General features: G+C 42.8%; 2 protein-coding genes across 2 annotated transcripts in view; one reads left to right on the forward strand and one right to left on the reverse strand.

The window, feature by feature from the left end:
* LOC126237383 (intraflagellar transport protein 88 homolog) overlaps nucleotides 1–14,618 on the reverse strand; it is a 97,045-nt gene extending 82,427 nt beyond the window's left edge. The window contains exon 1 of the mRNA XM_049947470.1: nucleotides 14,449–14,618. The gene's annotated coding sequence lies outside the window, so the exon portion shown is untranslated. The remainder of the gene's footprint in view (nucleotides 1–14,448) is intronic.
* Nucleotides 14,619–14,787: 169 nt separating this feature from the next.
* LOC126194058 (eukaryotic translation initiation factor 1A, X-chromosomal) overlaps nucleotides 14,788–25,706 on the forward strand; it is a 51,459-nt gene continuing 40,540 nt past the window's right edge. Inside the window, exon 1 of the mRNA XM_049932736.1 lies at nucleotides 14,788–14,937. Coding sequence (XP_049788693.1) covers nucleotides 14,922–14,937 — 16 coding nt within the window. The 5' untranslated portion in view covers nucleotides 14,788–14,921. The remainder of the gene's footprint in view (nucleotides 14,938–25,706) is intronic.

Consider the following 25,706-nt stretch of genomic DNA (forward strand, 5'->3'; position numbering starts at 1 on the left):
TACATGTTGCTAAAATAATGGTCTTGTCCATCTTCAGCCAGTTTTCACTGTCAGAAGCTTCATAATATAAATCGTTCACAATTATCATACTTTGGTTGATTAGAATCATGTTATTTTCTCCTTCACTTCCACTAGCACTATCAGTAACATTATCTGAATCACTTGGTACATCATAACAATTGATAGCAAACAGTTCAGCAAGAATCTCACCTACCATCAACTGCTTTCACACCATATCACACAAGGCAACAACTATATACAGAACCAAATATTTCACGGTACTGATTGTTGGCAGTAGAACAAAAGATAAAAATAAGTTGATACTGTTGTTCACTGCACTGAACCCTCCAGTTCAGATATAACTTTTAGTTAAATTGAAATCATTACTGGCATGAGCAACAGGTCTACAAAAATGAATGCACAATGAGAAATGTAAATTTACGTTATCCATCCACAACAGTCGGATATGAAAACACATAAATCTACGTGAACCATACACAAAGTGTTAATACCGTGACATCTCATTTTCCAGGCACATTCTTTACCACTAGACCTGACATTACTATGAGATGAACAGGTTGGTAAAGTAGGTGAAGTTGTGGCACACCCCATAAAACCTTTCAGAACCATTATGATGACCCCCCTCCCCTCATTCCACTTGGGAACAACATCTTCTGTCATTGCAGTCTGCTTGATTAAACCCAAGATCTCAGTTCTCTGTAACCTACAATGTTCCATTGTCATGTCCTACTGTAATCACAGAAGCATCCAAAGTGCTCGCAATAACAGAGGACTGATGGCCTCGTCCAGCACCAGCTTGGAAACTTGGGTTTCCTAAACCTAAATCCAGCCATGATTGGCTGACCTCCTTAAGGTGCTTGTCAATTGACCCATTGTCCATGTGGTGTCACCGCTAGACACCACACTTGCTAGGTGGTAACTTAAATCGGCCGCGGTCCTGTAGTACATGTCGGACCCGCGTGTCGCCACTGTGTATTCGCAAACGTAGCGCCACCACAGGGCAGGTCACAAGACACGGACATGACCTCGCCCCAGTTGTACGGACGACATAGCTTGCGACTAGACCTACCAAGTATTCCTCTCATTTGCCGAGAGACAGATTAAATAGCCTTCAGCTAGTCCATCGCTACTACCTAGCAAGGCGCCATGTGTATCATTGCTAATTGCTTACTACTATGCAAGAGATGTATTTCAACAAGAACAAGACTACATTAAAGTTAAGTATATTAAAATCTCTCTTCTTTTCTTTATAGTTTTCATCCAGTCTCCTGTTTCAGAATTTACGCCCGTCTGCGTTAGTTTCGCGTGCACCTAGCCACTCATTGTGTCGAGACCTTAGGGAATCGACACAACAATATTTTGGCGACGAGGTGTGGTGCCGCGCCCACGTTGCAGTCTTTGTGTTATATTTGCTCTAATTTGTTTGTGTCATGGCTTCGCCGCATTCTCCAGATGTACTGTCCGAATTTTTTCGCTTGCAGAATCAGCAGACGCAGGCGTTATTGGAAGCCCTTGGACAGCTCGTCCAGGGTCAACGTGCGCTGCAAACCGATGCGGCGGCAGCCGCTTCTTCGCTACCGCAGCCACACAACGCTGTCGCACCGCCATTTAGGCCCTTCGAGGCCACAACCGAAAGCTGGACTGAGTGGGCCAGCCAGTTCAACTTCCACCTCACTGCTTATGGAATTCAAGGTAAAGAGCGGCAGCCGTTTTTGCTTTCTTGTGTCGGTGTGTCTACCTACCGTGTGATAGTGAAATTGTTTCCCCGACGCGACGTAGCAACTCTGTCCTACGAAGAAATTTTGTCTGCTTTGGATGCCTATTTCAAAGAAACAGTAAATGTAGTTGCCAAACGGTATACGTTTTTTCGTACAAAACGTACGGCCGGTCAGACTAATAGGGAGTGGGTAGCAACTTTGCAAGGACTTACTAGAGACTGCGCGTTTGCCTGTGAATGTGGCCTCCCATATTCAGATACTATGGTGCGTGATGCAATTGCACAGAACGTTTCTGATGTTCGCATAAGGGAACAGATTTTGAAACTAGTTAATCCCTCCCTGCAACAAGTGATAGACATATTGGACAGGCAAGACACACTTGACTCTGCTCAGGAATCATTTGAAACTTCGCCAGCAGTGTGTCACATTAATCGGCCCGCCGGGCCCGCTGCACGGGACGCTAAGCGGCCCTCGCGCCCGACTTCGCTGCGGCCGCCTAGCTTGCAACCACGTGCGCCGCGTAAGTAGGCAAATGCAGTGAAATCTTGCCCGCGGTGTGCAACTAGACATTCGCGTGAAAATTGCCCGTCACGCCAAGCTATTTGCTTTTACTGTCACAAGAAAGGACATGTACAAAGTGTTTGCCAGAAAAAGCTTAGGTCAGACAATCACACACATTCCAGGCCCTTTGCTTCGCGCCGGAATCGAACCCAGGACAATCAGGCTCGTGGACCTTCACCCATGGACATCCATGTAGTACATTCCCACCCGTCCAGTGACACTTTAGCTAACAGTGACTGTGTTCGTCCCACCCAAAGTGTGCGTCGACGTCGCCGGAAATCCCGTAAAGTTGCAAGTGCTTCTGGACCTGTATCAGTTCAAATTGCACGAGACAGTCGCTCTTGTCGTCAACAAGACAATAAACTTTTTGTGGACTTAGACTTTGCAGGACAAGTGATACCATTCCAGCTCGATACCGGAGCTGCAGTTTCATTGCTCAATCACGACACGTACAAACAACTGGGCCAACCGCCATTGCGTGCCGCAAATGTTCAGTTAACTAGTTACTCAGGACAGCATATACCTGTGTTAGGACAGTGCAGCCTTATTGCAACATACAAGGGACAGACAAAACTTGTGTCATTTTACGTTCTTCGTTCCTCTAGTGCAGTGAACTTGTTTGGTTTAGATTTGTTTCAATTGTTTAATATGTCTATTGTAAATCAGGTCCTTTCAGTGAATCAGACTGTGCCTTCCGCCAGTGTTTCTAGTCTTTGTGACGAATTTGCAGACATTTTTGCACCGGGCCTTGGTTGCGCTAAGAACTATGAAGCGCATTTGGAACTGAAAGACAACGCGCAACCGAAATTTTTCAGAGCGCGCAATGTTCCCCACGCATTGCGTGATGAGGTCGCACGAACATTGGCCGAGTTAGAATCTCAAGGTGTAATTGAACGTGTGCAGGCTTCTCTCTGGGCCTCACCCTTAGTCATTTTGCCAAAACCTTCCGGAAAATTGAGACTTTGCGTGGACTTCAAGGCAACTGTGAATCCACAACTTGTGACTGCTACTTTTCCTTTGCCCCGCCCGGAAGATCTTTTTGACAAACTGTGCCCGGGAAAATATTTTTCAAAATTGGACCTAGCAGATGCGTACTTGCAAATACCTGTGGACGAAGAATCCCAGCGCGTCTTAGTGGTTAACACGCATCTTGGCTTGTATCGCTTCAAAAGACTGCCATTCGGGTGTGCATCCGCCCCTGCTTTATTTCAGCAATATTTACAAACTATTTGTGCGTCGGTCCCTACGGCTGCGAACTATCTGGACGATATTGTGATCTCAGGAAAGACAGAAGCAGAACCTTTGCAAAATCTCCGAACATTATTTCAGGTATTGCGTCAGAATGGTCTTCGCTTGAGGAAGGACAAATGTGTGTTTTTTGCTCGTGACTTACCGTACCTGGGGCATGTCATAAATGCCCAAGGTATACATCCGAGTCCAGAGCACCTTCGTGCCATTCAGGACTTGCCGTCACCGCAGAACTTAAAACAGCTACAGAGTGTGCTGGGTAAGGTCACTTATTATCATAGGTTTGTGCGCAATGCTTCTTCCATTTCAGCTCCGCTTCATCGCTTACGCCGTAAAGGTGTTCCATTCGTCTGGACGACGGAATGCGAACGCGCCTTTCGCCAGTTGAAATCGGCGTTACTTTCCAATACTTGCCTTACGCCATTCGATCCCCGAAAACCCCTTTTGTTGATGGTCGATGCATCGGATTTCGGGATCGGTGCTGTGCTTGCGCACAAGGATGGCTCGCATGATCGCCCTATTGCCTTTGCGTCCCAATTGCTCTCATCTGCGCAAAGAAATTATTCACAAATAGAGAAAGAAGCCTTAGCTCTCGTGTTTGGTGTTACCAAGTTCCATGACTTCTTGTATGGTCGTCACTTTACCATCATCACGGACCACAAACCGTTGACATCACTTTTTCATCCGACCAAGCCTGTGCCTCCACGTACAGCGCAGAAATTCATTCGCTGGTCACTTTTTCTCTCGCAGTACCGCTACGATATCTTGTATCGGTCCACTGCTAAGCACGGCAACGCTGATGCGTTGTCCCGTTTGCCTGTTGCTGAGGATAAGGCATTCGATTCTTCCGAACTTGCTTGCATGTTCATTGATTCGGAAGCCGATGACGTGGTCGCATCGTTTCCGATTGATTTTCGTCGTGTAGCTACAGCCACAGCTGCTGACCCTGTCCTTGCTCCCGTTTTGCGTTTTGTTGCTACGCAATGGCCCTTGTCAAAGTCACGGATCGAGGATCCTTTGGTTCGCCGTTTTTTTGCTCACAAGGAGAGACTTTTTGTACGACGTGGTGTTTTGTTGTTGCGTTCCGATAATGATCAATCCCGAGTCGTGGTCCCACGTTCGTTACAGTCCTCTGTCTTACGGCTTCTTCACCAAGGACATTGGGGTATAGTGCGAACGAAACAACTTGCTCGACAGCACTGTACTTGGTTCGGAATCGATGCTGCGATTACGACTATGTGCTCCTCTTGCGTGGCGTGTGCCGAACAACAATCCGCACCGCCGCGGAAATTCTTTGCTTGGCCGAAAGCCACTTCCCCTTGGCAACATTTGCACATCGATTTTGCTGGGCCATTTTGGAATGCTCGATGGTTGGTTGTGGTCGATGCTTTCAGTAATTTTCCTTTTGTTGTCCGGATGTCTTCCACGACGTCTTCTGCCACAATCCAAGCCTTGTCTGCTATCTTTTGCATTGAAGGTCTTCCGCAGACTATTGTTTCCGACAATGGCCCACAATTCATGTCCGCAGAATTTCAGTCGTTCTGCAAGGCCAATGGTATTCAACATCTGACATCCGCGCCGTTTTCGCCTCAGTCAAACGGTGCCGCTGAACGATTGGTCCGGACTTTCAAGTCGCAGATGTTGAAGTTGAAAGAGTCGCATTCTCGGGAGGACGCTTTGTTGCTCTTTTTGTCTTCATATCGCTCTCAGCCTCGCGATGGTCGCTCGCCGGCTGAGTTGCTTCATGGTCGTTCTCATCGAACTTTGATGTCTTTGCTGCATCCGCCACATCAGGTTCCTGTGCTGCGGCAGTCTCCTGCTTTTGCTCCTGGCGACGTTGTCTATTATCGCAACTATCGCGGTTCACGGCGTTGGCTTGCAGGGCGCATTCTTCGCTGCCTCGGCCGCGCGATGTATTTGGTTTTGGGGGCCTCTGGTGAGGTGCGTCGGCATCTCCATCAGCTGCGCCTCTGTCGTCGCCTGGGTTCTGCCGCTCCCCGTCTGCTTTCAGCGACGGAGCCGTCAGGTCAGCGCCTTGGGGACCCATCTACTGGCTCGCCTCATCCCCAGGTGTTACCGACGATGCCTTCCATTTTGCCTCATGGCGTCGCGCCGCCGCAGCCGCCGCCGGCGCCGCCAGCAGCGGACGCTTCGCTGCAGCCGCCTCGCGCCTCCCTGGGTCACGCGCCGCCGCTTGCTTCCCGTGACCAGCCGTCCTCCGCCATGGACCTCTTGCCCGCTCCGGCCCAGATGTCGTCTTCGCCCGTCGGGTGCTCCGACCACATGGAGGTCGACCCCGCGGCTCCTCTTATATCATTCCGTGCGCAAACACCTCATGTTGACGTGCACCCTGGACTAGGTTTGCAGGCGTTTCCTAGCTCCCCTCGGACCGAATGGCCGGGTGCGGGTGGCACAGCCTCGCCTGTTGTTAGGCTCCCCACCTCATCGCATACGTCAACATGGGGTCCTCCCCACGGCGGGCGGAAGCCTTATCTCACGACCGTTCGCCGATTTGCGGGGGAGGAATGTGGTGTCACCGCTAGACACCACACTTGCTAGGTGGTAACTTAAATCGGCCGCGGTCCTGTAGTACATGTCGGACCCGCGTGTCGCCACTGTGTATTCGCAAACGTAGCGCCACCACAGGGCAGGTCACAAGACACGGACATGACCTCGCCCCAGTTGTACGGACGACATAGCTTGCGACTAGACCTACCAAGTATTCCTCTCATTTGCCGAGAGACAGATTAAATAGCCTTCAGCTAGTCCATCGCTACTACCTAGCAAGGCGCCATGTGTATCATTGCTAATTGCTTACTACTATGCAAGAGATGTATTTCAACAAGAACAAGACTACATTAAAGTTAAGTATATTAAAATCTCTCTTCTTTTCTTTATAGTTTTCATCCAGTCTCCTGTTTCAGAATTTACGCCCGTCTGCGTTAGTTTCGCGTGCACCTAGCCACTCATTGTGTCGAGACCTTAGGGAATCGACACAACAGTCCACACCCTGTGAGTACATAAAGCTTGAGGATGTTATGGGCACAATGCATATGTAGTAGGAATAATGCATGTTTTGTAACAGGTTAAATATTGCAAGGTATTTCTGGTAGATAGTAAACAGGGCTGTAGGACACCACCCATCTTCTTCGACTTGTGACATAGTTGCACTCTGCTATCATGTGTTAGGTGACATCATTGAGCCACAATGTGTTTGTTTTGGAGTGAAAGTGAAATGCTTGGGATAGCAGCTTTTATAGTTGTGTAGGGGGTTTATTGGTATCCTGGTATAGGGTTGAGCTATACAGGTTAACAGGAGATTGGGATGCTACACTATGTGATCAAATGTATCTGGACACCTGGCTGAAAATGACTTACAAGTTCATGGTGCTCTCCACTGGTAATGCTGGAATTCATTATGGTGTGGGTTCTCCTTTATCCTTGATGACTGCTTCCACTCTCACAGGCATACGTTCAATCAGGGGCTGCATGGTTTCATGGGGAATGGCAGCCCATTCTTCATGGAGTGCTACACTGAGGAGAGGTATCAATGTCTGTCAGTGAGGCCTGGCACGAAGTTGGATTCAGGTCAGGACTCTGTGCAGGCCAGTCCATTACAGGGATGTTATTGTTGTGTAACCACTCTGCCAGAGGCCGTGCATTATGAACAGGTGCTCGATCGTGTTGAAAGGTGCAGTTGCCATCCCCGAATTGCTCTTCAACAGTGGGAAGCAAGAAGATGCTTAAAACATCAATGTATGCCTGTGCTCTGACAGTGCCAAGCACAACAAGGCCCCCTCAGGTGACACCACCTTAATGAAACACTGGCCGTGTGGGCAAGGGGGTTTGTGTGATCCAATGAAGTGGAGGGCTATACTGGTGGTAGTGCAACTACCAGCAGGGCCTCCCAAGCCGGACGTGTCTCCATAGAGGATCCCGACAAAGTGTGTCTCATAACGTCCCGTCTAGTGTCCTGTCTTGTCCTGTCCTGTCCTATCCTGTCCTGTCCTGTCCTGTCCTATTCTATCCCATCCTAGACCCTACCTTCCTTTCCACACTGGCCGTGTGGACAAGGGGGTTTGTGTGATCCAATGAAGTGGAGGGCTATACTGGTGGTAGTGCAACTTCCAGCAGGGCCTCCCAGGCCGGACGTGTCTCCATAGAGGATCCCGACGAAGTGTGTCTCATAACGTCCCGTCTAGTGTCCTGTCTTGTCCTGTCCTGTCCTATCCTGTCCTATTCTATTCTATCCCATCCTATACCCTACCTTCCTTTCCTTTTCCTCTCTGTGATTGTGTGGCAGCAGACACAGTCCCCTAATGTGGACAGCAGAAGATCCTTGGAAACCAGGACAATGTTGATGCACATAGGCCTTACTGTGAAGGGATGGATAGCGTTCTGTACTTGTGGTGAAAACAAGCTATCTAAGGGGTAAGGCCTTGAAATAAAACCTTGGCAGGTATCCAGGCCATGTGGTGGCAGCCTCACCAGAACACTCGGGGGCTGTGGAATGATAACCCGCACCACCAAAAAACACATATCACAGAAACTAAAAGGACAAACAGCTGGATGGATCTTAAGGATATGATCTTTGGCCTGAAAAGGAAAACCCATATTGGTTTTGGAATGTAAGAATGTGGAGAGAGGCATGGAGGCTAAGACAGGTTGACAAAGAGATGGGGAACTATCGACTAGATATAATGGGACTAAGTGAAATAAGGTGGTCAGAATCTGGGGAATTCCAAACACAAAATGGAGGACTGCTGCTGTATGCGGGTCAGATAGGTGAGGATGCAATGCATAGGAATGGTGTAGGGTTCTTACTATCCAAAAGCACCAAGAAGAGATTACTGGTGTGGAAACCAGTTTCAGAATGGATAACAACTGCACGCTTTAAAACAAATGTGCAATATGTCACTGTAATTCAATGCTACGCACCTACTGAAATAGCTAAAGGAGAATTAAAAGATGCATTTCATGCAGAGCTTAATGGAGTCCTTAGACAAACAAATTCTAGGGACACAAACATTTTAATGGGTGACTTAAATGCAAAAGTTGGTTCAGAAAATGAAGGGCTTGAACATATCATGGGTGTGCATGGCGTGGGGATCAGGAATGTAAATGGTGAACTGTTGATAGATATGTGCACTGAACATGACCTGGAGGCACATTGTTTCCACATCGTAACTGCCATAAGATAATGTGATTTTCTCCAGGCCATGTTACCAAAAATGAAATAGACCACATAGTCATAAGCCACAAGTTCTGACACTCTCTGTTAGATGTCAGAAATAGAAGAGGAGCAGACATTGGAAGTGATCACCACCTAGTTTTGGAGGAATTCAGACTGAAGATTGTGGCAAATAGAACCAAGCTCAATCACAGGAGCAAGAAATTAGATGTCGCAAGGTTAAAAAGCCAACAGATCAAAGAAACATTTGCCCATGAACTACAAAACAGATTCCAAATCTTCTCTGAAGAAAACATTATGGAAGAGGAAATTGAAACATGTTGGCAATAAATCAAAGACAATTATTTAGATGTGGGAGAAAAATCTTAGGATTTAAGGCACATCAAAGGAAGGAATGTATCTCCGATGCTACATGGAATGAAATCAGCCACAGGAAAGAACTAAAACTTAAGTTAAATCTTTGCAAGACAAGAGCGCAGAAGAGCGAAGCGCATAAAGAATACATGGAGGTGAACAAAAAAGTGAAAATATGGCTAAGTCAAGATAAAAGGAAATGGATAGATGAGCAAGCAAAATCAGCAGAAGAGGCAGCAAGACAAGGAAATATGAAAGAGCTCTACAATATAACCAAACAGTTGTCAATGAAGAACTTCAGACGCGAAGGACCAGTTAAGAACAAGGATGGGGTGATGCTTAAAACTCAACAGGCACAGCTACAGATATGGGAGAAGCACATCGCGGAACTGTTAAATTGTGATGACAACCAAGAGGACCAGGTAAGAGATGTTCCAGAGGAAGTCGAAGACGATTAGGATATAAATTTGCAGTGCCCCATACAGACAAAATTAAGATTGCTTTGTAAACCCTAAAGAATACAAAGGCTCCAGGCCTAGACAACACAGCACTGGAGCTCTTAAAAGCCGATATTGAAAGTACTGTTAAAATTCTCCATCCCTTGCTGAAGCATATTTGGCTTGAAGAGAAATCTCCAAAGGAGTGGACAAATGGTTTGGTGGTAAAGCTCCCAAAAAAGGGAAATTCGTCAGACTCTAACAACTGGCATGGTATTACATTGTTGTCAGTGCCCAGTAAGTTCCTCAACAGAATTATTTTAAACAGAAGTAAGTTGTCTCTTGAAAAGCAACTGCGTAAAGAAGAGGCTGGTTTTAGGGCACAATGCAGTTGTGTTGATCTTATTAACACTCTTAGGATCATTTTAGAGCAAAGCAAAGAATTTCAACAACCATGTACCTGGCATTCATTGATTTTCAAAAGGCCTTCGAGTCCGTGAAACATAAAGTGCTCTGGCAGGTGTTGCAGAAGTATGGCATACCACAGAAGATCTTAAACATCATAAAAATTCTATATGATGGCTACAAATGTTGCATACTCCACAAGGGAAATATAACAGAGCTGATAAAAGTAACAACTGGAGTCTGGCAGGGATGCATTTTTCCACCAACACTTTTTCTACTTGTTCTAGACTCAGTTATGGAAGAGTCACAGCAGGCAGGAAATGAGGAATCCAGTGGGGGATCCATGAACGTCTGGAGGATTTGGATTTTGCAGACAACATAGTTGTATTAGCTCAAAGGCTGACTGATATGCAAGCTAAATTAAACTTGCTGAAAGAAGAAGCAGAGACTGCTGGCCTCAAGATAAATACAGGCAAAACAAAGGAAATGAGAGTAAATTCAGGGAACATGGAGTTGCCACTGTTAATAGGGGAGCAGTGGGTGGAGACTGTCAACTCATTCCTGTATCTGGGCAGTATAGTGACAGGAGATGGTGGAGCTGGAGATAGCGTGAAAAACCGCAGTAAAAAGTCATATGCTGCCTTCATACAATAGTATTCAATATGTAAAAATAGAAATATCACATAAAAAGCAAAAACCTGTATTTTTTAATACAAATGTGAAGGCTGACCTTTTATACGCTAGCGAAAGCTGGAAAAAGGATAAAAAGAAAACATCCCAGTTACAAAGCTTCATAAATAGATGTCTTTGACGCACAAGAATATCTGGTGGCTAGAAAAAATGTGTAATGAGGAGCTCTGGCGAATAACAAACCAGATACCTACAGAATACCAGATATGAGAGAGAAAGTGAGGTTGGTTGGGGCACACCTTGAGAAAACCAGATGGAGCCATCAAGAAAAAAGCATTAGAATGGAAGCCCCAGGGAACAAGGAAGAGAGGAATACCTAGGGGCACATGTAAGAGGACAGTGGAAGGGGAAGCAAAAAGAGTTGACAAGACCTGGGCAGAATTGAGGCAAATGGCCAAAGACAGAGACGGATGGCGAGTTCTCCTGGATGTCCTATGCCCCCACAGGTGCCAAACGAATTAAGTCAAGTAAGTCAAAACAACAAGGAGTGCAAGCTCCCTCCATGAAAAACACGACCACATCATAACACCACCGCCTCCAAATTTTATGTTGGCACTACACATGCTGGCAGATGATGTTCACCGGGCATTCGCCATACCCACACCCTGCCATCAGATTGCTACATTGAGTACCACGATTTGTCATTCCACACAACATTTTTCCACTGCTCGATCGTCCAATGTTTACACTCCTTACACTAAGCGAGGTGTCAATTGGCATTTACCGGTATGATGTATGGCTAAGGAGCAGCTGCTCGACCATGAAATCCAAGTTTTCTCACCTCCCATCTAACTGTCATAGTACTTGCAGTGGATCCTGATGCAGTTTGGAATTCCTGTGTTATGGTCTGGATAGATGTCTGCCTATTACACATTACGACCCTCTTCAACTGTCAACAGTCTCTGTCAGTCAACAGACAAGGTTGGCCTGTACGCTTTAGTGCTGTACAAGTCCCTTCACATTTCCACTTCACTATCACATCAGAAACAGTGGCCCTAGGGATGTTTAAGAGTGTGGAAAGTCTCACATATGACAAATGACACAAGTGACACCGTCACCTCACCACATTCGAAGTCTGTGCCCCATTCTGCTCTCTCGCAATGTCTAATGACTACTGAGGTCGCTGATATGGAGTACCTGGCAGTAGGTGGCAGCACAATGCACCTAATATGAAAAACGTATGTTTTTGGGGATGTCCGGATACTTATGATCGCATAGTGTACCTTTTGTAGTTGTGTGTGTGTGTGTGTGCGGGGGGGGGGGGGGACAACAAATACTTCAAACAAGTTTAAAATTGCTGTTTATTATTAGATGTAACAGTAGCTGTGTTCCACATACAGATATACTGAAGGTAAAACATAGGCAGAAAATTGAATCCTGGTCTACGGTTGAGCTATATAAGTTAACTGGAGTTTGGGATGATGTGATCTTACGGTGTGTTTTGTAAGGTTTTGTTGGGTTTTATTTTTTGGCACTTTTGAGTGTTTTGTTTTTTGCAGAATGTTGCATCTTGAATGACGTTTTTGTTTTTATTATTGAATTCTTGGCTTGTGCCTACCCAAAACCCTCCCATTTCTTGCAGTTGTCCCACTAATTTCATTGGATTTAGACACTGAACTGGTTTGTGTGCTATCTATATTTTTGCAGGTGTTACAATCAATGTTTTGGCAGCCGTTTTGGATATGCTCAAAACAGTGGTTTTCGGCATTGTGATAACATCATTGGTCAAAGCAGATGGGTGGTATACCAGTCTCTGGTAATCCTCTAGTAAAATTTAAATAATTTAGGAGTAAAGAAGACCCCTCACCAAATAGCTGAAGCACTGATTCATCGACAGGCACACAGAAAGTTCTGTCTGTGCTTGTCGAAGACTCAATACTTCTGTTATCTGGTGAATGGCCTTCTTTAGTCCTGAATTATTTATAATACATTAACATTTTTAAATTCTAAAACACTTAACTTGAAGGTAATTTATGTAGATGGGAATAAAATGGAAAATAAACTTCAAGAAACACCTTTATGTGTCTCTGAATGGAGGGGGGCGGGGGGGGGGAGAGGGAGAGGGAGAGGGAGAGGGAGAGGGAGAGGGAGAGGGAGAGGGAGAGGGAGAGAGAGAGAGAGAGAGAGAGAGAGAGAGTGTGTGCCTCAAAGGCAAGAACTATAGTGGAGAGTTTCACATTGTATAAGTAACTGTCTGCTTAGCAAACTTTTGTAACACATTGTGAAATGCAAAAAAAAAAAGTATAACTTATATAAAGAAGTCAACATTGTACTATCATAATCAACTAAATATGCAAAAAAAATCTACAAATCAGTCAGTAAGAAATGGAGGGCCTACTGATACTACATGATGTCTTAATCATGTGACATAACAGTGATGTGGCATGTGACATATTATGTGCACAAACAGAATAAGAACTGCATGCTGAAAATACTTTTTGTGTGCAGGTTGTGGTGCAGACTAATCTAGAGTGTAACCTGAGGTCTAGGTTAGGTGGAAAGGTGACAGTCTAGTGGTGAGTTGGCAAAGTGACATTGGAGCTTTCAATAAATCCAAAGATTTCCTATCTTTATTTGACTATAGTTGTAACTATCAAGACAACTTTTCTATAAATAACTGATACAGTCAATTTATCGGGAGCCACAATGAATATAAATATATAGTTGCAGGACAACCTTAAACTTTTCGAGACACTAGGCCTGGTCTTTGAGATTTTACAAATATTTCTATGTGATGGACATCACTCTCATACAGTCTTCTGTCAGTTTAGATACTTCAACATTTCTATGAGAGAAACAAACTGCTGACAATCCATGCATTCAAGGATACTTCTAAAGCCCGTCTGAACTGACATTGGTATCGACCATTCAGGAGCATTCAAGGATAAGTGACAAGAACTTTAAAGTAGTCACCGCCTGGATAATTGCTGCTTAAATCATACTACTCTTAACTTGCTGAGTTCTACGGGGCCACTTGCAGCCACAGAACAGCCTTACACTTGGTCCACCAACAGCCACAGCAGAGCCTCATGTCAGAAGCCACCGACTTGCAACACTGAGCACAGTGTAGTAGTATGGAAGATTTAGCTCATTTCCCTGTGTTATTTATCAGTATGTATATCCCATGCATATGTATCATCCTGGGAGCATAATATTCATTTGTCGTGTGCTTGCATATATTAAAATTATATAATGTTATCCTGTTTTAATTCATCATGCGGCGACGACACAAAATATGAGTAAATAGTTACAACTTAAATATTTCATCTAGGTTTTCTGCTCATACGGGCGTACTGTCAAAGGAAGTATAGCTTAGGTAACAAACTTCTTCATATCTAAATCTTTACATTTGCTATCTATGGGCTCTTTTGAAGAAATAAACGTTCACGGTACCGCGAATATTGTTTCAACAGTCAATGTCTTGAGAATTTTTGATTTGGCAGATTACTGCCAAATTCTTACCAAATTATGAAGTGAGTGTATTTTCTGCAGGTTTCTCATTCATTCTTTTTTCATTAATTTATTTAACTACCAAATTGGTTGCAATGTATTCTGATCAACAGTTTCACGACCTTTGCAAATTTTGCTAGGAATGTTTGCTGTAACTACGTAGCTACGGTTACAGTTACAGTACGTATACTGAACTTTGTCATAAGTAAATAAACGGATCTACTTCAGTGTTATTAGATACTGATGACTTCTGTACACATTCATATAAATATGAGTTTTTATTTGTAATTTGTACCAGGAATATTGTGCAACTGTTTCTTAATTATTGTTTTTAACGGGAGTGCTATACAAGTGTCATTTTCTTTGGACTCACGTTCGGATTTCGATGTTAATACATATGTCTCTGTTCCACACTGCTGAAATCGGCACAGCATTCCCTTACGCTTACAACTTATTCCCAAAATAAATTTTGAAACATTCAGATAAATTACGATCACAAAGTTATTACAATTTATCGCACCCCCAACTATTTATGTTTATAAGGAACGCTTATTCGCCGCGCTGCGAGAGTCATTTGCTTTTGAGTCAAATTAAAAACATTATTTACAAAAAATAAATTTTTAATGTATATAATCGTGTAACTAAAAACTGAAGAATAGTTAATTCATTTTTATAATAATTCTGTTATTAGTATCAATGATTTCATGTCATTGCTAAAGTTGCTAATTTCGGTCCTTCGAAGAGCAGTGTCTTTGCAGTTTGGTATGGTTGTGAAATTGGTTCGTTGTCTATTTGCATTATACTGTTTGTCTGGATAACTTCTGGTGAAATCACCTCGATTTCAAAATGCCGAAGAATAAGGGTGAGTGTTAGAAATGCAAAATCAATGCTCGTTAGTATAATAGTTTTAATGTGATAGCTCAATGTTTTGGAAAGCATGGCAGCCATTGCATAGGTGCCTTGTGCCTCCTGTTTGGATTTCTTTCCTGGCTCACTTATGGTCTGCAAATTTAGTTGTTTGCCCATTAATTTCGTAGCCTGACTCTTTCTCGCTTAATTTCGAATGCACCAGGATGAATGAAAGCGATTTTTCCAGGCATCTAAACAAGCTTCGTGTGTCAAACGCATGCTTGGCGTTTACTGTTAGAGAGATTTATATCGCTTACTTGAGTACAATATCTACCCAGTTGGGTTTGCCACTTATGAGACAACCCGTCGTTATAAGGTGTATGCGTGTCATAACACCTCTAGATTATTGCTGAATAGGAGAGAGACGCCAAATGTTAACATGTCCTTGCTATTTCAGAGAATATGTAAAGAGAGAATTGAAGTAACAAGATTTTCTGCTATTCACGCGTTTACTGTGTACCATTTCATGTATTTGGCATTAGTTATTCGCCGACACTGACCCTAATGAACATACAAACTTTGTCTTCTAATTAATTCCATTAATTGCTGCGCTCCAGAAATATCGAGTGACATAGCTATAAGAACTGAAATTAATAATCTTTAGACTGTTACAAACAGACAAATGAGCCTTATTTTTTTATTCTTAGCTTCGGATATGTCCAGTTTTCAGAATAAATTGTGCAGGGTCTACAAATGACTGTAAAACTTAGTCTGTAATTTTTATATAGCCTAGTACCAGAAGAAATTTACACGTTTGACCATTAAATTGATCAAACATCCTGCACAAATTATAGTGCTGTGGCATAGTTGAGAGTGAGTTAAATTTAATTGTTTAGGCAGAAAGATTACGTATTAGTTGTTTTCCAACATTTTGAAATTGTTGAATGTGAAGTGTGTAATAATTTTGTTATGTTCATTTGTGATCATTAGGCATATATATAATAGAAATTAAAATTTCACCTTATTAATGGCATTCTATATTGTTGTAAATGTCTGCTGTACAAGACTAGCTGCACTTTTTTGTACTGCCATATGGTCCTCACCAGTTGAGACATTCATATTGTCTTATTCTATTTTCTGGAAACCATGGCTTCAGTTTGTTGAATTCAAATCAAATAATAAATGTTTAGACAGACCAGTATGAAACAGGAAGGTGCAGCTGCAAAGGCACTGGACCAGCATTGCTGTCAGACAACCTAGATTTGATATGCATTGTTTTTATAAGTCACTCTTTGTGGCTGTATGGATGTGGTTAAGTGTGATAATGCTCCCTTGTAGAATATTGATTATGGTGACAGTGATCTGTTGCATAGCCTGGGATGTTTGGACCATTTTCAACATGAATAATACAGGTCCAAGACTGAACGTGTCACATCAATATTTTAAAGTTGATGGGGAAAAAACATGTTTCTAAGTTCCATATGATTTCTATGAAATAATTAAATACAGTATTTTTATTTTCTGTTGATTTGTTAAAACATTGTAGGCCTTTTTAAATGAAGTTTTTTAAAAAGGGAAAATAAAAAAAATTGTAACTAAAAACTAGACATGATGGCGCTTTTTACTTCTGATAAAAAAAAGCCTTGTTCGTAATACTATGAGCTGTGATTAAAACACACACACACACACACACACACACAATTATTGAGCTTCCTTTTCATCTTTAATTTGGAAAAATAAAATAATTTGAAATTGTTGCAAACTTCAGAATTGTTTTGAAAATGAGTAATCATAGGAAGTTAACTGTCTCGATGATGATTGAAAATGGGAAAACTCAAACCGTGGGAAATGGCATTAATGCCTTAACTTTTTTAACTATGATAATATTTCTTCAGAAAAATTAGATAATATGACATTTTTTAGTCATGTAGGCCTATAAATTATTTTCTTTAAAACTCTTTTCCTGAATTTTGAATAAATGCATGAGGTATTATTTGGTAGTCATACTTGAACCATGGACCTTGCCGTTGGTGGGGAGGCTTGCGTGCCTCAGCGATACAGATGGCCGTACTGTAGGTGCAACCACAACGGAGGGGTATCTGTTGAGAGGCCAGAAAAACATGTGGTTCCTGAAGAGGGGCAGCAGCCTTTTCAGTAGTTGCAAGGGCAACAGTCTGGATGATTGACTGATCTGGCCTTGTAACATTAACCAAAACGGCCTTGCTGTGCTGGTACTGCGAACGGCTGAAAGCAAGGGGAAACTACAGCCGTAATTTTTCCCGAGGAAATGCAGCTTTACTGTATGATTAAATGATAATGGCGTCCTCTTAGGTAAAATATTCCGGAGGTAAAATAGTCCCCCATTCGGATCTCCGGGCGGGGACTACTCAAGAGGACGTCATTATCAGGAGAAAGAAAACTGGTGTTCTACGGATCGGAACGTGGAATGTCAGATCCCTTAATCGGGCAGGTAGGTTAGAAAATTTAAAAAGGGAAATGGATAGGTTAAAGTTAGATATGGTGGGAATTAGTGAAGTTCGGTGGCAGGAGGAACAACACTTTTGGTCAGGTGACTACAGGGTTATAAATACAAAATCAAATAGGGGTAATGCAGGAGTAGGTTTAATAATGAATAAGAAAATAGGAGTGCGCGTTAGCTACTACAAACAGCATAGTGAACGCATTATTGTGGCCAAGATAGACACAAAGCCCATACCTACTACAGTAGTACAAGTTTATATGCCAACTAGCTCTGCAGATGATGAAGAAATAGATGAAATGTATGACGAGATAAAAGAAATTACTCAGGTAGTGAAGGGAGATGAAAATTTAATAGTCATGGGTGACTGGAATTCGTCAGTAGGAAAAGGGAGAGAAGGAAACGTAGTAGGTGAATATGGAATGGGGGGAAGAAATGAAAGAGGAAGCTGCCTTGTAGAATTTTGCTAACACTTGGTTCAAGAATCATAAAAGAAGGTTGTATACCTGGAAGAATCCTGGAGATACTAAGAGGTATCAGATAGATTATATAATGGTAAGACAGAGATTTAGGAACCAGGTTTTAAATTGTAAGACATTTCCAGGGGCAGATGTGGATTCTGACCACAATCTATTGGTTATGAACTGCAGATTGAAACTGAAGAAACTGCAAAAAGGTGGGAATTTAAGGAGATGGGGGAGATGGGACCTGGATGAACTGAAAGAACCAGAGGTTGTAGAGAGTTTCAGGGAGAGCATAAGGGAACAATTGACAGGAATGCGGGAAAGAAATACAGTAGAAGAAGAATGGGTAGCTCTGAGGGATGAAGTAGTGAAGGCAGCAGACGATCAAGTAGGTAAAAAGACGAGGGCTAATGGAAATCCTTGGGTAACAGAAGAAATATTGAATTTAATTGATGAAAGGAGAAAATATAAAAATGCAGTAAATGAAGCAGGCAAAAAGGAATACAAACGTCTCAAAAATGAGATCGACAGGAAGTGCAAAATGGCTAAGCAGGGGTGGCTAGAGGACAAATGTAAGGATGTAGAGGCTTGTCTCACTAGGGGTAAGATAGATACTGCCTACAGGAAAATTAGAGAGACCTTTGGAGAGAAGAGAACCACTTGTATGAATATCAAGAACTCAGATGGCAACCCAGTTCTAAGCAAAGAAGGGAAGGCAGAAAGGTGGAAGGAGTATATAGAGGGTTTATACAAGGGCGATGTACTTGAGGACAATATTATGGAAATAGAAGAGGATGTAGATGAAGATGAAATGGGAGATAAGATACTGCGTGAAGAGTTTGACAGAGCACTGGAAGACCTGAGTCGAAACAAGGCCCCGGGAGTAGACAACATTCCATTAGAACTACTGATGGCCTTGGGAGAACCAGTCATGACAAAACTCTACCATCCGGTGAGCAAGATGTATGAGACATGCGAAATACCCTCAGACTTCAAGAAGAATATAATAATTCCAATCCCAAAGAAAGCAGGTGTTGACAGATGTGAAAATTACCGAACTATCAGTTTAATAAGTCACAGCTGCAAAATACTAACGCGAATTCTTTACAGACGAATGGAAAAACTGGTAGAAGCGGACCTCGGGGAAGATCAGTTTGGATTCCGTAGAAATGTTGGAACAAGTGAGGCAATACTAACCTTACGACTTACCTTAGAAGAAAGATTAAGAAAAGGCAAACCTACGTTTCTAGCATTTGTAGACTTAGAGAAAACTTTTGACAAATGTTAACTGGAATACTCTCTTTCAAATTATGAAGGTGGCAGGGGTAAAATACAGGGAGCAAAAGGCTATTTACAAGTTGTACAGAAACCAGATGGCAGTTATAAGAGTCGAGGGGCATGAAAGGGAGGCAGTGGTTGGGAAAGGAGTGAGACAGGGTTGTAGTCTCTCCCCGATGTTATGCAATCTGTATATTGAGCAAGCAGTGAAGGAAACAAAAGAAAAATTCGGATTGGGTATTAAAATCCATGTAGAAGAAATAAAAACTTTGAGGTTCGCCGATGACACTGTAATTCTGTCAGAGACAGCAAAGGACTTGGAAGAGCAGTTGAACGGAATGGATAGTGTCTTGAAAGGAGGGTATAAGCTGAACATCAACAAAAGCAAAACGATGATAATGGAATGTAGTCAAATTAAATCGGGTGATGCTGAGGGAATTAGATTAGGCAATGAGACACTTAAAGTAGTAAAGGAATTTTGCTATTTGGGGAGCAAAATAACTGATGATGGTCGAAGTAGAGAGGATATAAAATGTAGACTGGCAATGGCAAGGAAAGTGTGTCTGAAGAAGAGAAATTTGTTAACGTCGAGTATAGATTTAAGTGTCAGGAAGTCGTTTCTGAAAGTATTTGTATGGAGTGTAGCCATGTATGGAAGTGAAACATGGACGATAACTAGTTTGGACAAGAAGAGAATAGAAGCTTTCGAAATGTGGTGCTTCAGAAGAATGCTGAAGATAAGGTGGGTAGATCACGTAACTAATGAGGAGGTATTGAATAGGATTGGGGAGAAGAGAAGTTTGTGGCACAAGTTGACTAGAAGAAGGGATTGTTCGGTAGGACATGTTTTGAGGCATCAAGGGATCACAAATTTAGCATTGGAGGGCAGCGTGGAGGGTAAAAATCGTAGAGGGAGACAAAGAGATGAATACACTAAGCAGATTCAGAAGGATGTGGGTTGCAGTAGGTACTGGGAGATGAAGAAGCTTGCACAGGATAGAGTAGCATGGAGAGCTGCATCAAACCAGTCTCAGGACTGAAGAGCACAACAACAACTTGTGTAAGTTACAGGCCCTAACCAGAGGCAGCAATATTTTTCTGGGCAAAATGTGAGAAACCATGAAGTTAAGCCTATCTACACTAAAGCTCAAAAAGTCCTTGACACGTAAATGTTTTAAACGTTTGTTGACTTAGAGTAAATGTAATGCAAAATTGGTATTTCGCAGTCAAAATAACTGTTTGAAAGTGTTATTATGTTGGTGGGGAAGATGGTTTTAATTTTGTTCAAGCATTTTATAACAAAACTAGACATACAACGTGTATCTTTCTATTTCCGATATTTTTCACAAATTTTTTACTGTCTTCTGTCTTGATTTTCCGACTTTAGCATTCCATGAATTGGAATTGCCTACAGTACTTTAGGGTTTGAAATGTAGGGACCAGTGTGTTTGAACGTAAACAGGCAATCAACTGACTGTTCAGGACTACTTCTTCCCCCCCCCCCCCCCCCCCCCCCCCCACACACACACACACACACACACACACACACACACCGGAATGCATATATCAACATGAGGTGCTCTGTAAATCATACCACATGTTGTCTAGTCCAGATTGTCTTATGTGAGCTACCCCAAAACAAATTGTCATGAATGTGCGGGGTAAAGGAGCACCAGTTTACTTTATAACTGCCATACTATGCAGATGTCTATATATGTCTTATATAAAGTAAGCAGTCAGTAATAATGTTCTTTTTTTATCTAACATAGTATCATGTAGAGCTGCTCGTCTCTCTTTCTGAGAGGTATTTGGTGACTTTGATGCCTTCCACATTATGCTCTTGTTCCTAACTCCCTTAAACCATCAGTTGAGTGACTGGTTTGAAGCAGTCTGCTACAACTTCCTCTCCTGTGCCGATTTCTTTGTCTCAAAGTAGTACGTAAAATCTAGTGTCCTTTACTATTTGTCAGAGATATTCTAATCTCGATCTTTCCTTAAAGATATTGCCCTTTGAGGCACCATTTGTTTCTTGGAATTCATTCTCTGATGTGCTAACACATCCTATTTTCCTGTTCCTTCGTCTAGGCAGTGTCTGTGTATATGCTTTTTGTTGCTGATTTTGTGGAGAACCACCTCACTTCTTATCAATCCACTTCATGTACATCGTCCTTCCATATCACATCTCATATGCTTCAATTCTCTTCTTGTCTATTTTTTCCCCACAGACCACAATTCACTTTTGTGCAGTGCTATGCTCCAAAAGTACATCCTCAGAAATGTTTTCCTCAAATATGGCCAATGGCTGATTCTACTTAGCTTCTTCTGTGAGGAATACTCTGCCTGTTGTAGTGTGTTTCTTATTCTCCATGCTTCATCAGTAGCCCACATCTCATGGTCGTGCGGTAGCGTTCTCGCTTCCCACGCCCGGGTTCCCGGGTTCGATTCCCGGCGGGGTCAGGGATTTTCTCTGCCTCGTGATGGCTGGGTGTTGTGTGCTGTCCTTAGGTTAGTTAGGTTTAAGTAGTTCTAAGTTCTAGGGGACTTGTTACCACAGCAGTTGAGTCCCATAGTGCTCAGAGCCATTTGAGCTTCATCAGTAATGCATTATTTTGTTTACAAAGTAGCCAAATTCTGCCACTTCGTCTACTATGTGGTCTGCAATTTTGATTTGAAGATTATCTGTAATCTCATTCCTGCTGCAGATTAAATTTCTTCCTTAGGTTTACTCTTACCAAATTTTGTGCTCATTACAAAGTCCATTCAGCTCAGTGTGTCCTATAATTGTCCTCTTTTTCACTGAAGATAGCAATACCATCAGGAAATCTTGTCATCGATATCTTTCACCTTGACTTCTAACTCCACTCCTGAACTGTTCTTTTACTTCTGTCATTGCTTCGTCAGTGTACAGGTATCAGAATGGTGCCCAAATGGCAGATATGACGTGCTGCTTGCAAACATCTGGAGTAATTTCACTAAAAGCTGTAATTGAGACGGCATATGAAGATCCCTGGCAGACAGGAGTGCTGTAGCTTGCTTTCAGCTGTGAAGCACATACGACTACAAGTGAAAACAGTAGCTGTATATAGAGCTGTGACAACACTGAGGCATTGCCATAGAGATGTTTACAAAATCTCATTACATGATTGGTTGAGGTGTGTGCGCAAAACTACCACACTGAGGCCACTGCAACTGTCGGGGGTATCCTTACACCATCTCGACTATAGACCATAATCACATGGCCTAGAGTGCTTATCGATCTCTAGCCAGTGTGGATCATGGGAGGGCCCATCGTACGGTCTCACACTGTGGAGTAATGTAGGCTTATCTTGGACAAGTGTCTCACCTGGAGACAGCACATATGTGAGGTCAGGGGTAAAGCACTTGGCCATTGGCAGGTGCTTTATCCCCACTCTGTATTAGCCACATCAGGATCTGATACTGCTGTTGGAATATGTGATTGAGGTATGGAGAAAAGCCACAGGCAAACTAGGCCATCTGCTTAAAGGACTGGAAGGCTATGTGCTGTAACTCACCATGCTCTTACCCTTTGAGTTCCTGACAAGGTAATTAAATGAACTTACTGGAATTGTATTGTTTTGATTGGTTTTTGTTTAAGTTGACTGGTTGACATATATATGAAAAGTTACAGCAGGTGGACAAGAAGTTAATTTCTAGTCTGGGACACCAGATACACAGACAAGGAACTCCAAGGTGGCCAAACTTGTTATGAGAGTAAACTGCCCCCTTAGCAAAATAATGGTAAAAATTCACACAAAAAGAACTCTAACAAAAATGGAGATACACAAAAAAAGTGTTGTTAGGCAAATAAACAACCACAAAGTTAGGAAGTGCAGGATCAGTACAGTGTGCTTAACCTGAAAAAGTAGAGACAGAAAGGTTGTCTCTTTAGGAAAATGGCAAGCAGTAGGGAGGAGACTGAATTTGTCTTACATCCTTATTAGTCTAAGTTCTTGTCTCGGTCTACTGTTCTTATTCTCCCCTCTTGGTTATTGGACATTTTGTACACTGCCAGTCTTTCCCTGTTTTTTTTTTTTTAAAGAGTTTAAAACATCTTGCACTATTTTATGTTAAAATGCTATTTATATGTTGACAAATACTATGAATGTTTCTTCATTTTTCTTGTCTTGCCTCCATTATTAAATGTAATGTCAGTACTACCTGTATGGTGCCTCCACCTTTCCTAAACAGATCATCTAAAAGCTTGTTAATTTTCTTTTCCCTTCTCTGTATTATTCTTGTCAGTTTGAATGTGTAAGCTGTGATAATGATTATGCAATAGTTCCTGTACTCTTGCTCGCACTCGCCCTGTCTTAAATATTGTGGAGATGACTTTTTTTCAGAAAGTCCACTAGTATGTCTCCAGTCTCGTAGATTATATACACAGTCTTGAATAGCCATTTGGTTGCCACTTCTCCCAATGATTTTAGAAGTTCCAGAGGCGTGCTATATATGACTTCTGCACTGTTTGATTGCAAGTCTTCGGACCTGTGTTGCCTCTAATACTGGATCCTCTGTTCGCTGAAGAACACACATTTCTTCTCTTATCACATCCTCCCTCTTATAGGCAATCTGTGTACCATTTCTATCTGTCCGCTCTCATCTTCGTGGGGACACAGGTCTGCAGTCTCAGAGAGTTGAAACCACACTGCGAGCAGCAGCACCCGTGCATGTTGGGAGTGGCGACTGGGTAGGGGTAAAGAGGAGGCTGGGGCGGGGAAGAGGAGGGATAGTATGGTGGGAGTGGCGGACAGTGAAGTGTTGCAGTTTAGAGGGGGGGGGCAGGAGAAAGTGCAGAGGGGGGAGGGGTAAGTAGTGGAAAGGAGAGAAATTAAATGACTGGGTGTGGTGGTGAAATGACGGCTGTGTAGTGCTGCAATGGGAACAGGGAGGGGGCTGGATGGGTGAGGAGAGCGACTAACGAAGGTTGAGGCCAGGAGGGTTACGTGAATGTAAGATATATTGCAGGGAAAGTTCCCACCTGTGGGATTCAGAAAGGCTGGTGTTGGTGGGAAGGATACATGTGGCACAGGCTGTGAAGCAGTCATTGAGATAAGGGCTATCATGTTTGGCAGTGTGTTCAGCAACAGGGTGGTCCACTTGTTTTTTGGCCACAGTTTGTCAGTGGCCATTCATGTGGACAGACAGCTTGTTGGTTGTCATGCCTACATAGAATGCAGCACAGTGGTTGCAGTGTAGCTTGTAAATCAGATAACTGGTTTCACAGGTAGCCCTGCCTTTGTTGGGATAGGTGATGTTAGTGACCGGACTGGAGTAGGTGGTGGTAGGAGGATGTATGGGACAGATCTTACATCTAGGTCTATTACAGGGGTATGAGCTGTGAGGTAAAGGATTGGGACTGGAGTTGTGTAAGGAGGGAGACTGGAAAGATAAGGCTCGGGAGATTTGTTTTTGTACAAGGATGGGAGGATAATTACGGTCAGTGAAGGCTTCAGTGAGACCCTCGGTATATTTTGAGAGGGACTGATCATCACTGCAGATGCGGCGACCACGGGTGGCTAGGCTGTATGGAAGGGACTTCATGGTATGGAATGGGTGGCAGCTGTTGAAGTGGAGGTATTGCTGCTGGTTAGTAGGTTTGATATGGACGGAGGCACTGATGTAGCCGTCTCTGATGTGAAGGTCAACATAAGGTCAACATCTAGGAACGTGGCTTGTTGGGTTGAGTAGGACCAGCTAAAGCAAATGGGGGAGAAGTTGTTGAGGTTTTGGAGGAATGTGAATAAGGTGGCCTCACCTTCAATCCGGATAGCAAAGATGTCATCAGTGAATCTGAACCAGGAGAGGGGTTTAGGATTCTGGGTTTTTAGGAAGGATCCCTTTTTGTTGTGCCTATCGCGACTCAGCATCTCCGCTATATGGTGAGTAGCAACTTCCCTTCTCTGGTATTGTTACATTCCATCCTGGATTTTCCATTGTTTGATTTCTATATGTGAATATTTTCATGTTTTCTTCTTTGGTTGATAAATTGAATTACTTCTTCTGTCACTCAGCATTACTTCCCTTTCCTATTTCTGTGATTATGGTATGTTTTATAGAAATTAGCTGAAGTGCATTAATGGTGTCTGCAGCTCTTGTGTTGCTTACTGATGTTGGCAATTTGTTGATGTTCAGCATAACTAGTTGCATCATAGTATTCAGTAGCCTATGAGAATTGCTGAATCTAATGATTTCTATTTGGCAGAATATATGAATTGATTAAAATTATTTTCAATATGAATGACAAAAGAAAAAAGAAAAAAAACTGACCTGTAATGTAGCTCAAGGCCTAGGTTAGGATGAAATGTAACAATTTGCTGTTGCTGAAGCCAGAAAATCTCAGTGGAAATAGGTGTAATAGTGATATATGGTAGCCTGAGGTATTCATTTGTCAAGCCAGTGACTTACTGATATATGTCTTATTTTGCTGAAAATTCTAGTATTTAAATTCTAACATACTAACAAAATATCAGCTAACTTTATTTACGGACTATAGGAGATTATGAGCAAGCATTCTGGTTGGCTGCTGACAGCCATCTGGTG

This window comes from Schistocerca nitens, chromosome 1 (assembly GCF_023898315.1).
Source record: "Schistocerca nitens isolate TAMUIC-IGC-003100 chromosome 1, iqSchNite1.1, whole genome shotgun sequence".
Taxonomy (NCBI): Eukaryota; Metazoa; Arthropoda; class Insecta; order Orthoptera; family Acrididae; genus Schistocerca; species Schistocerca nitens.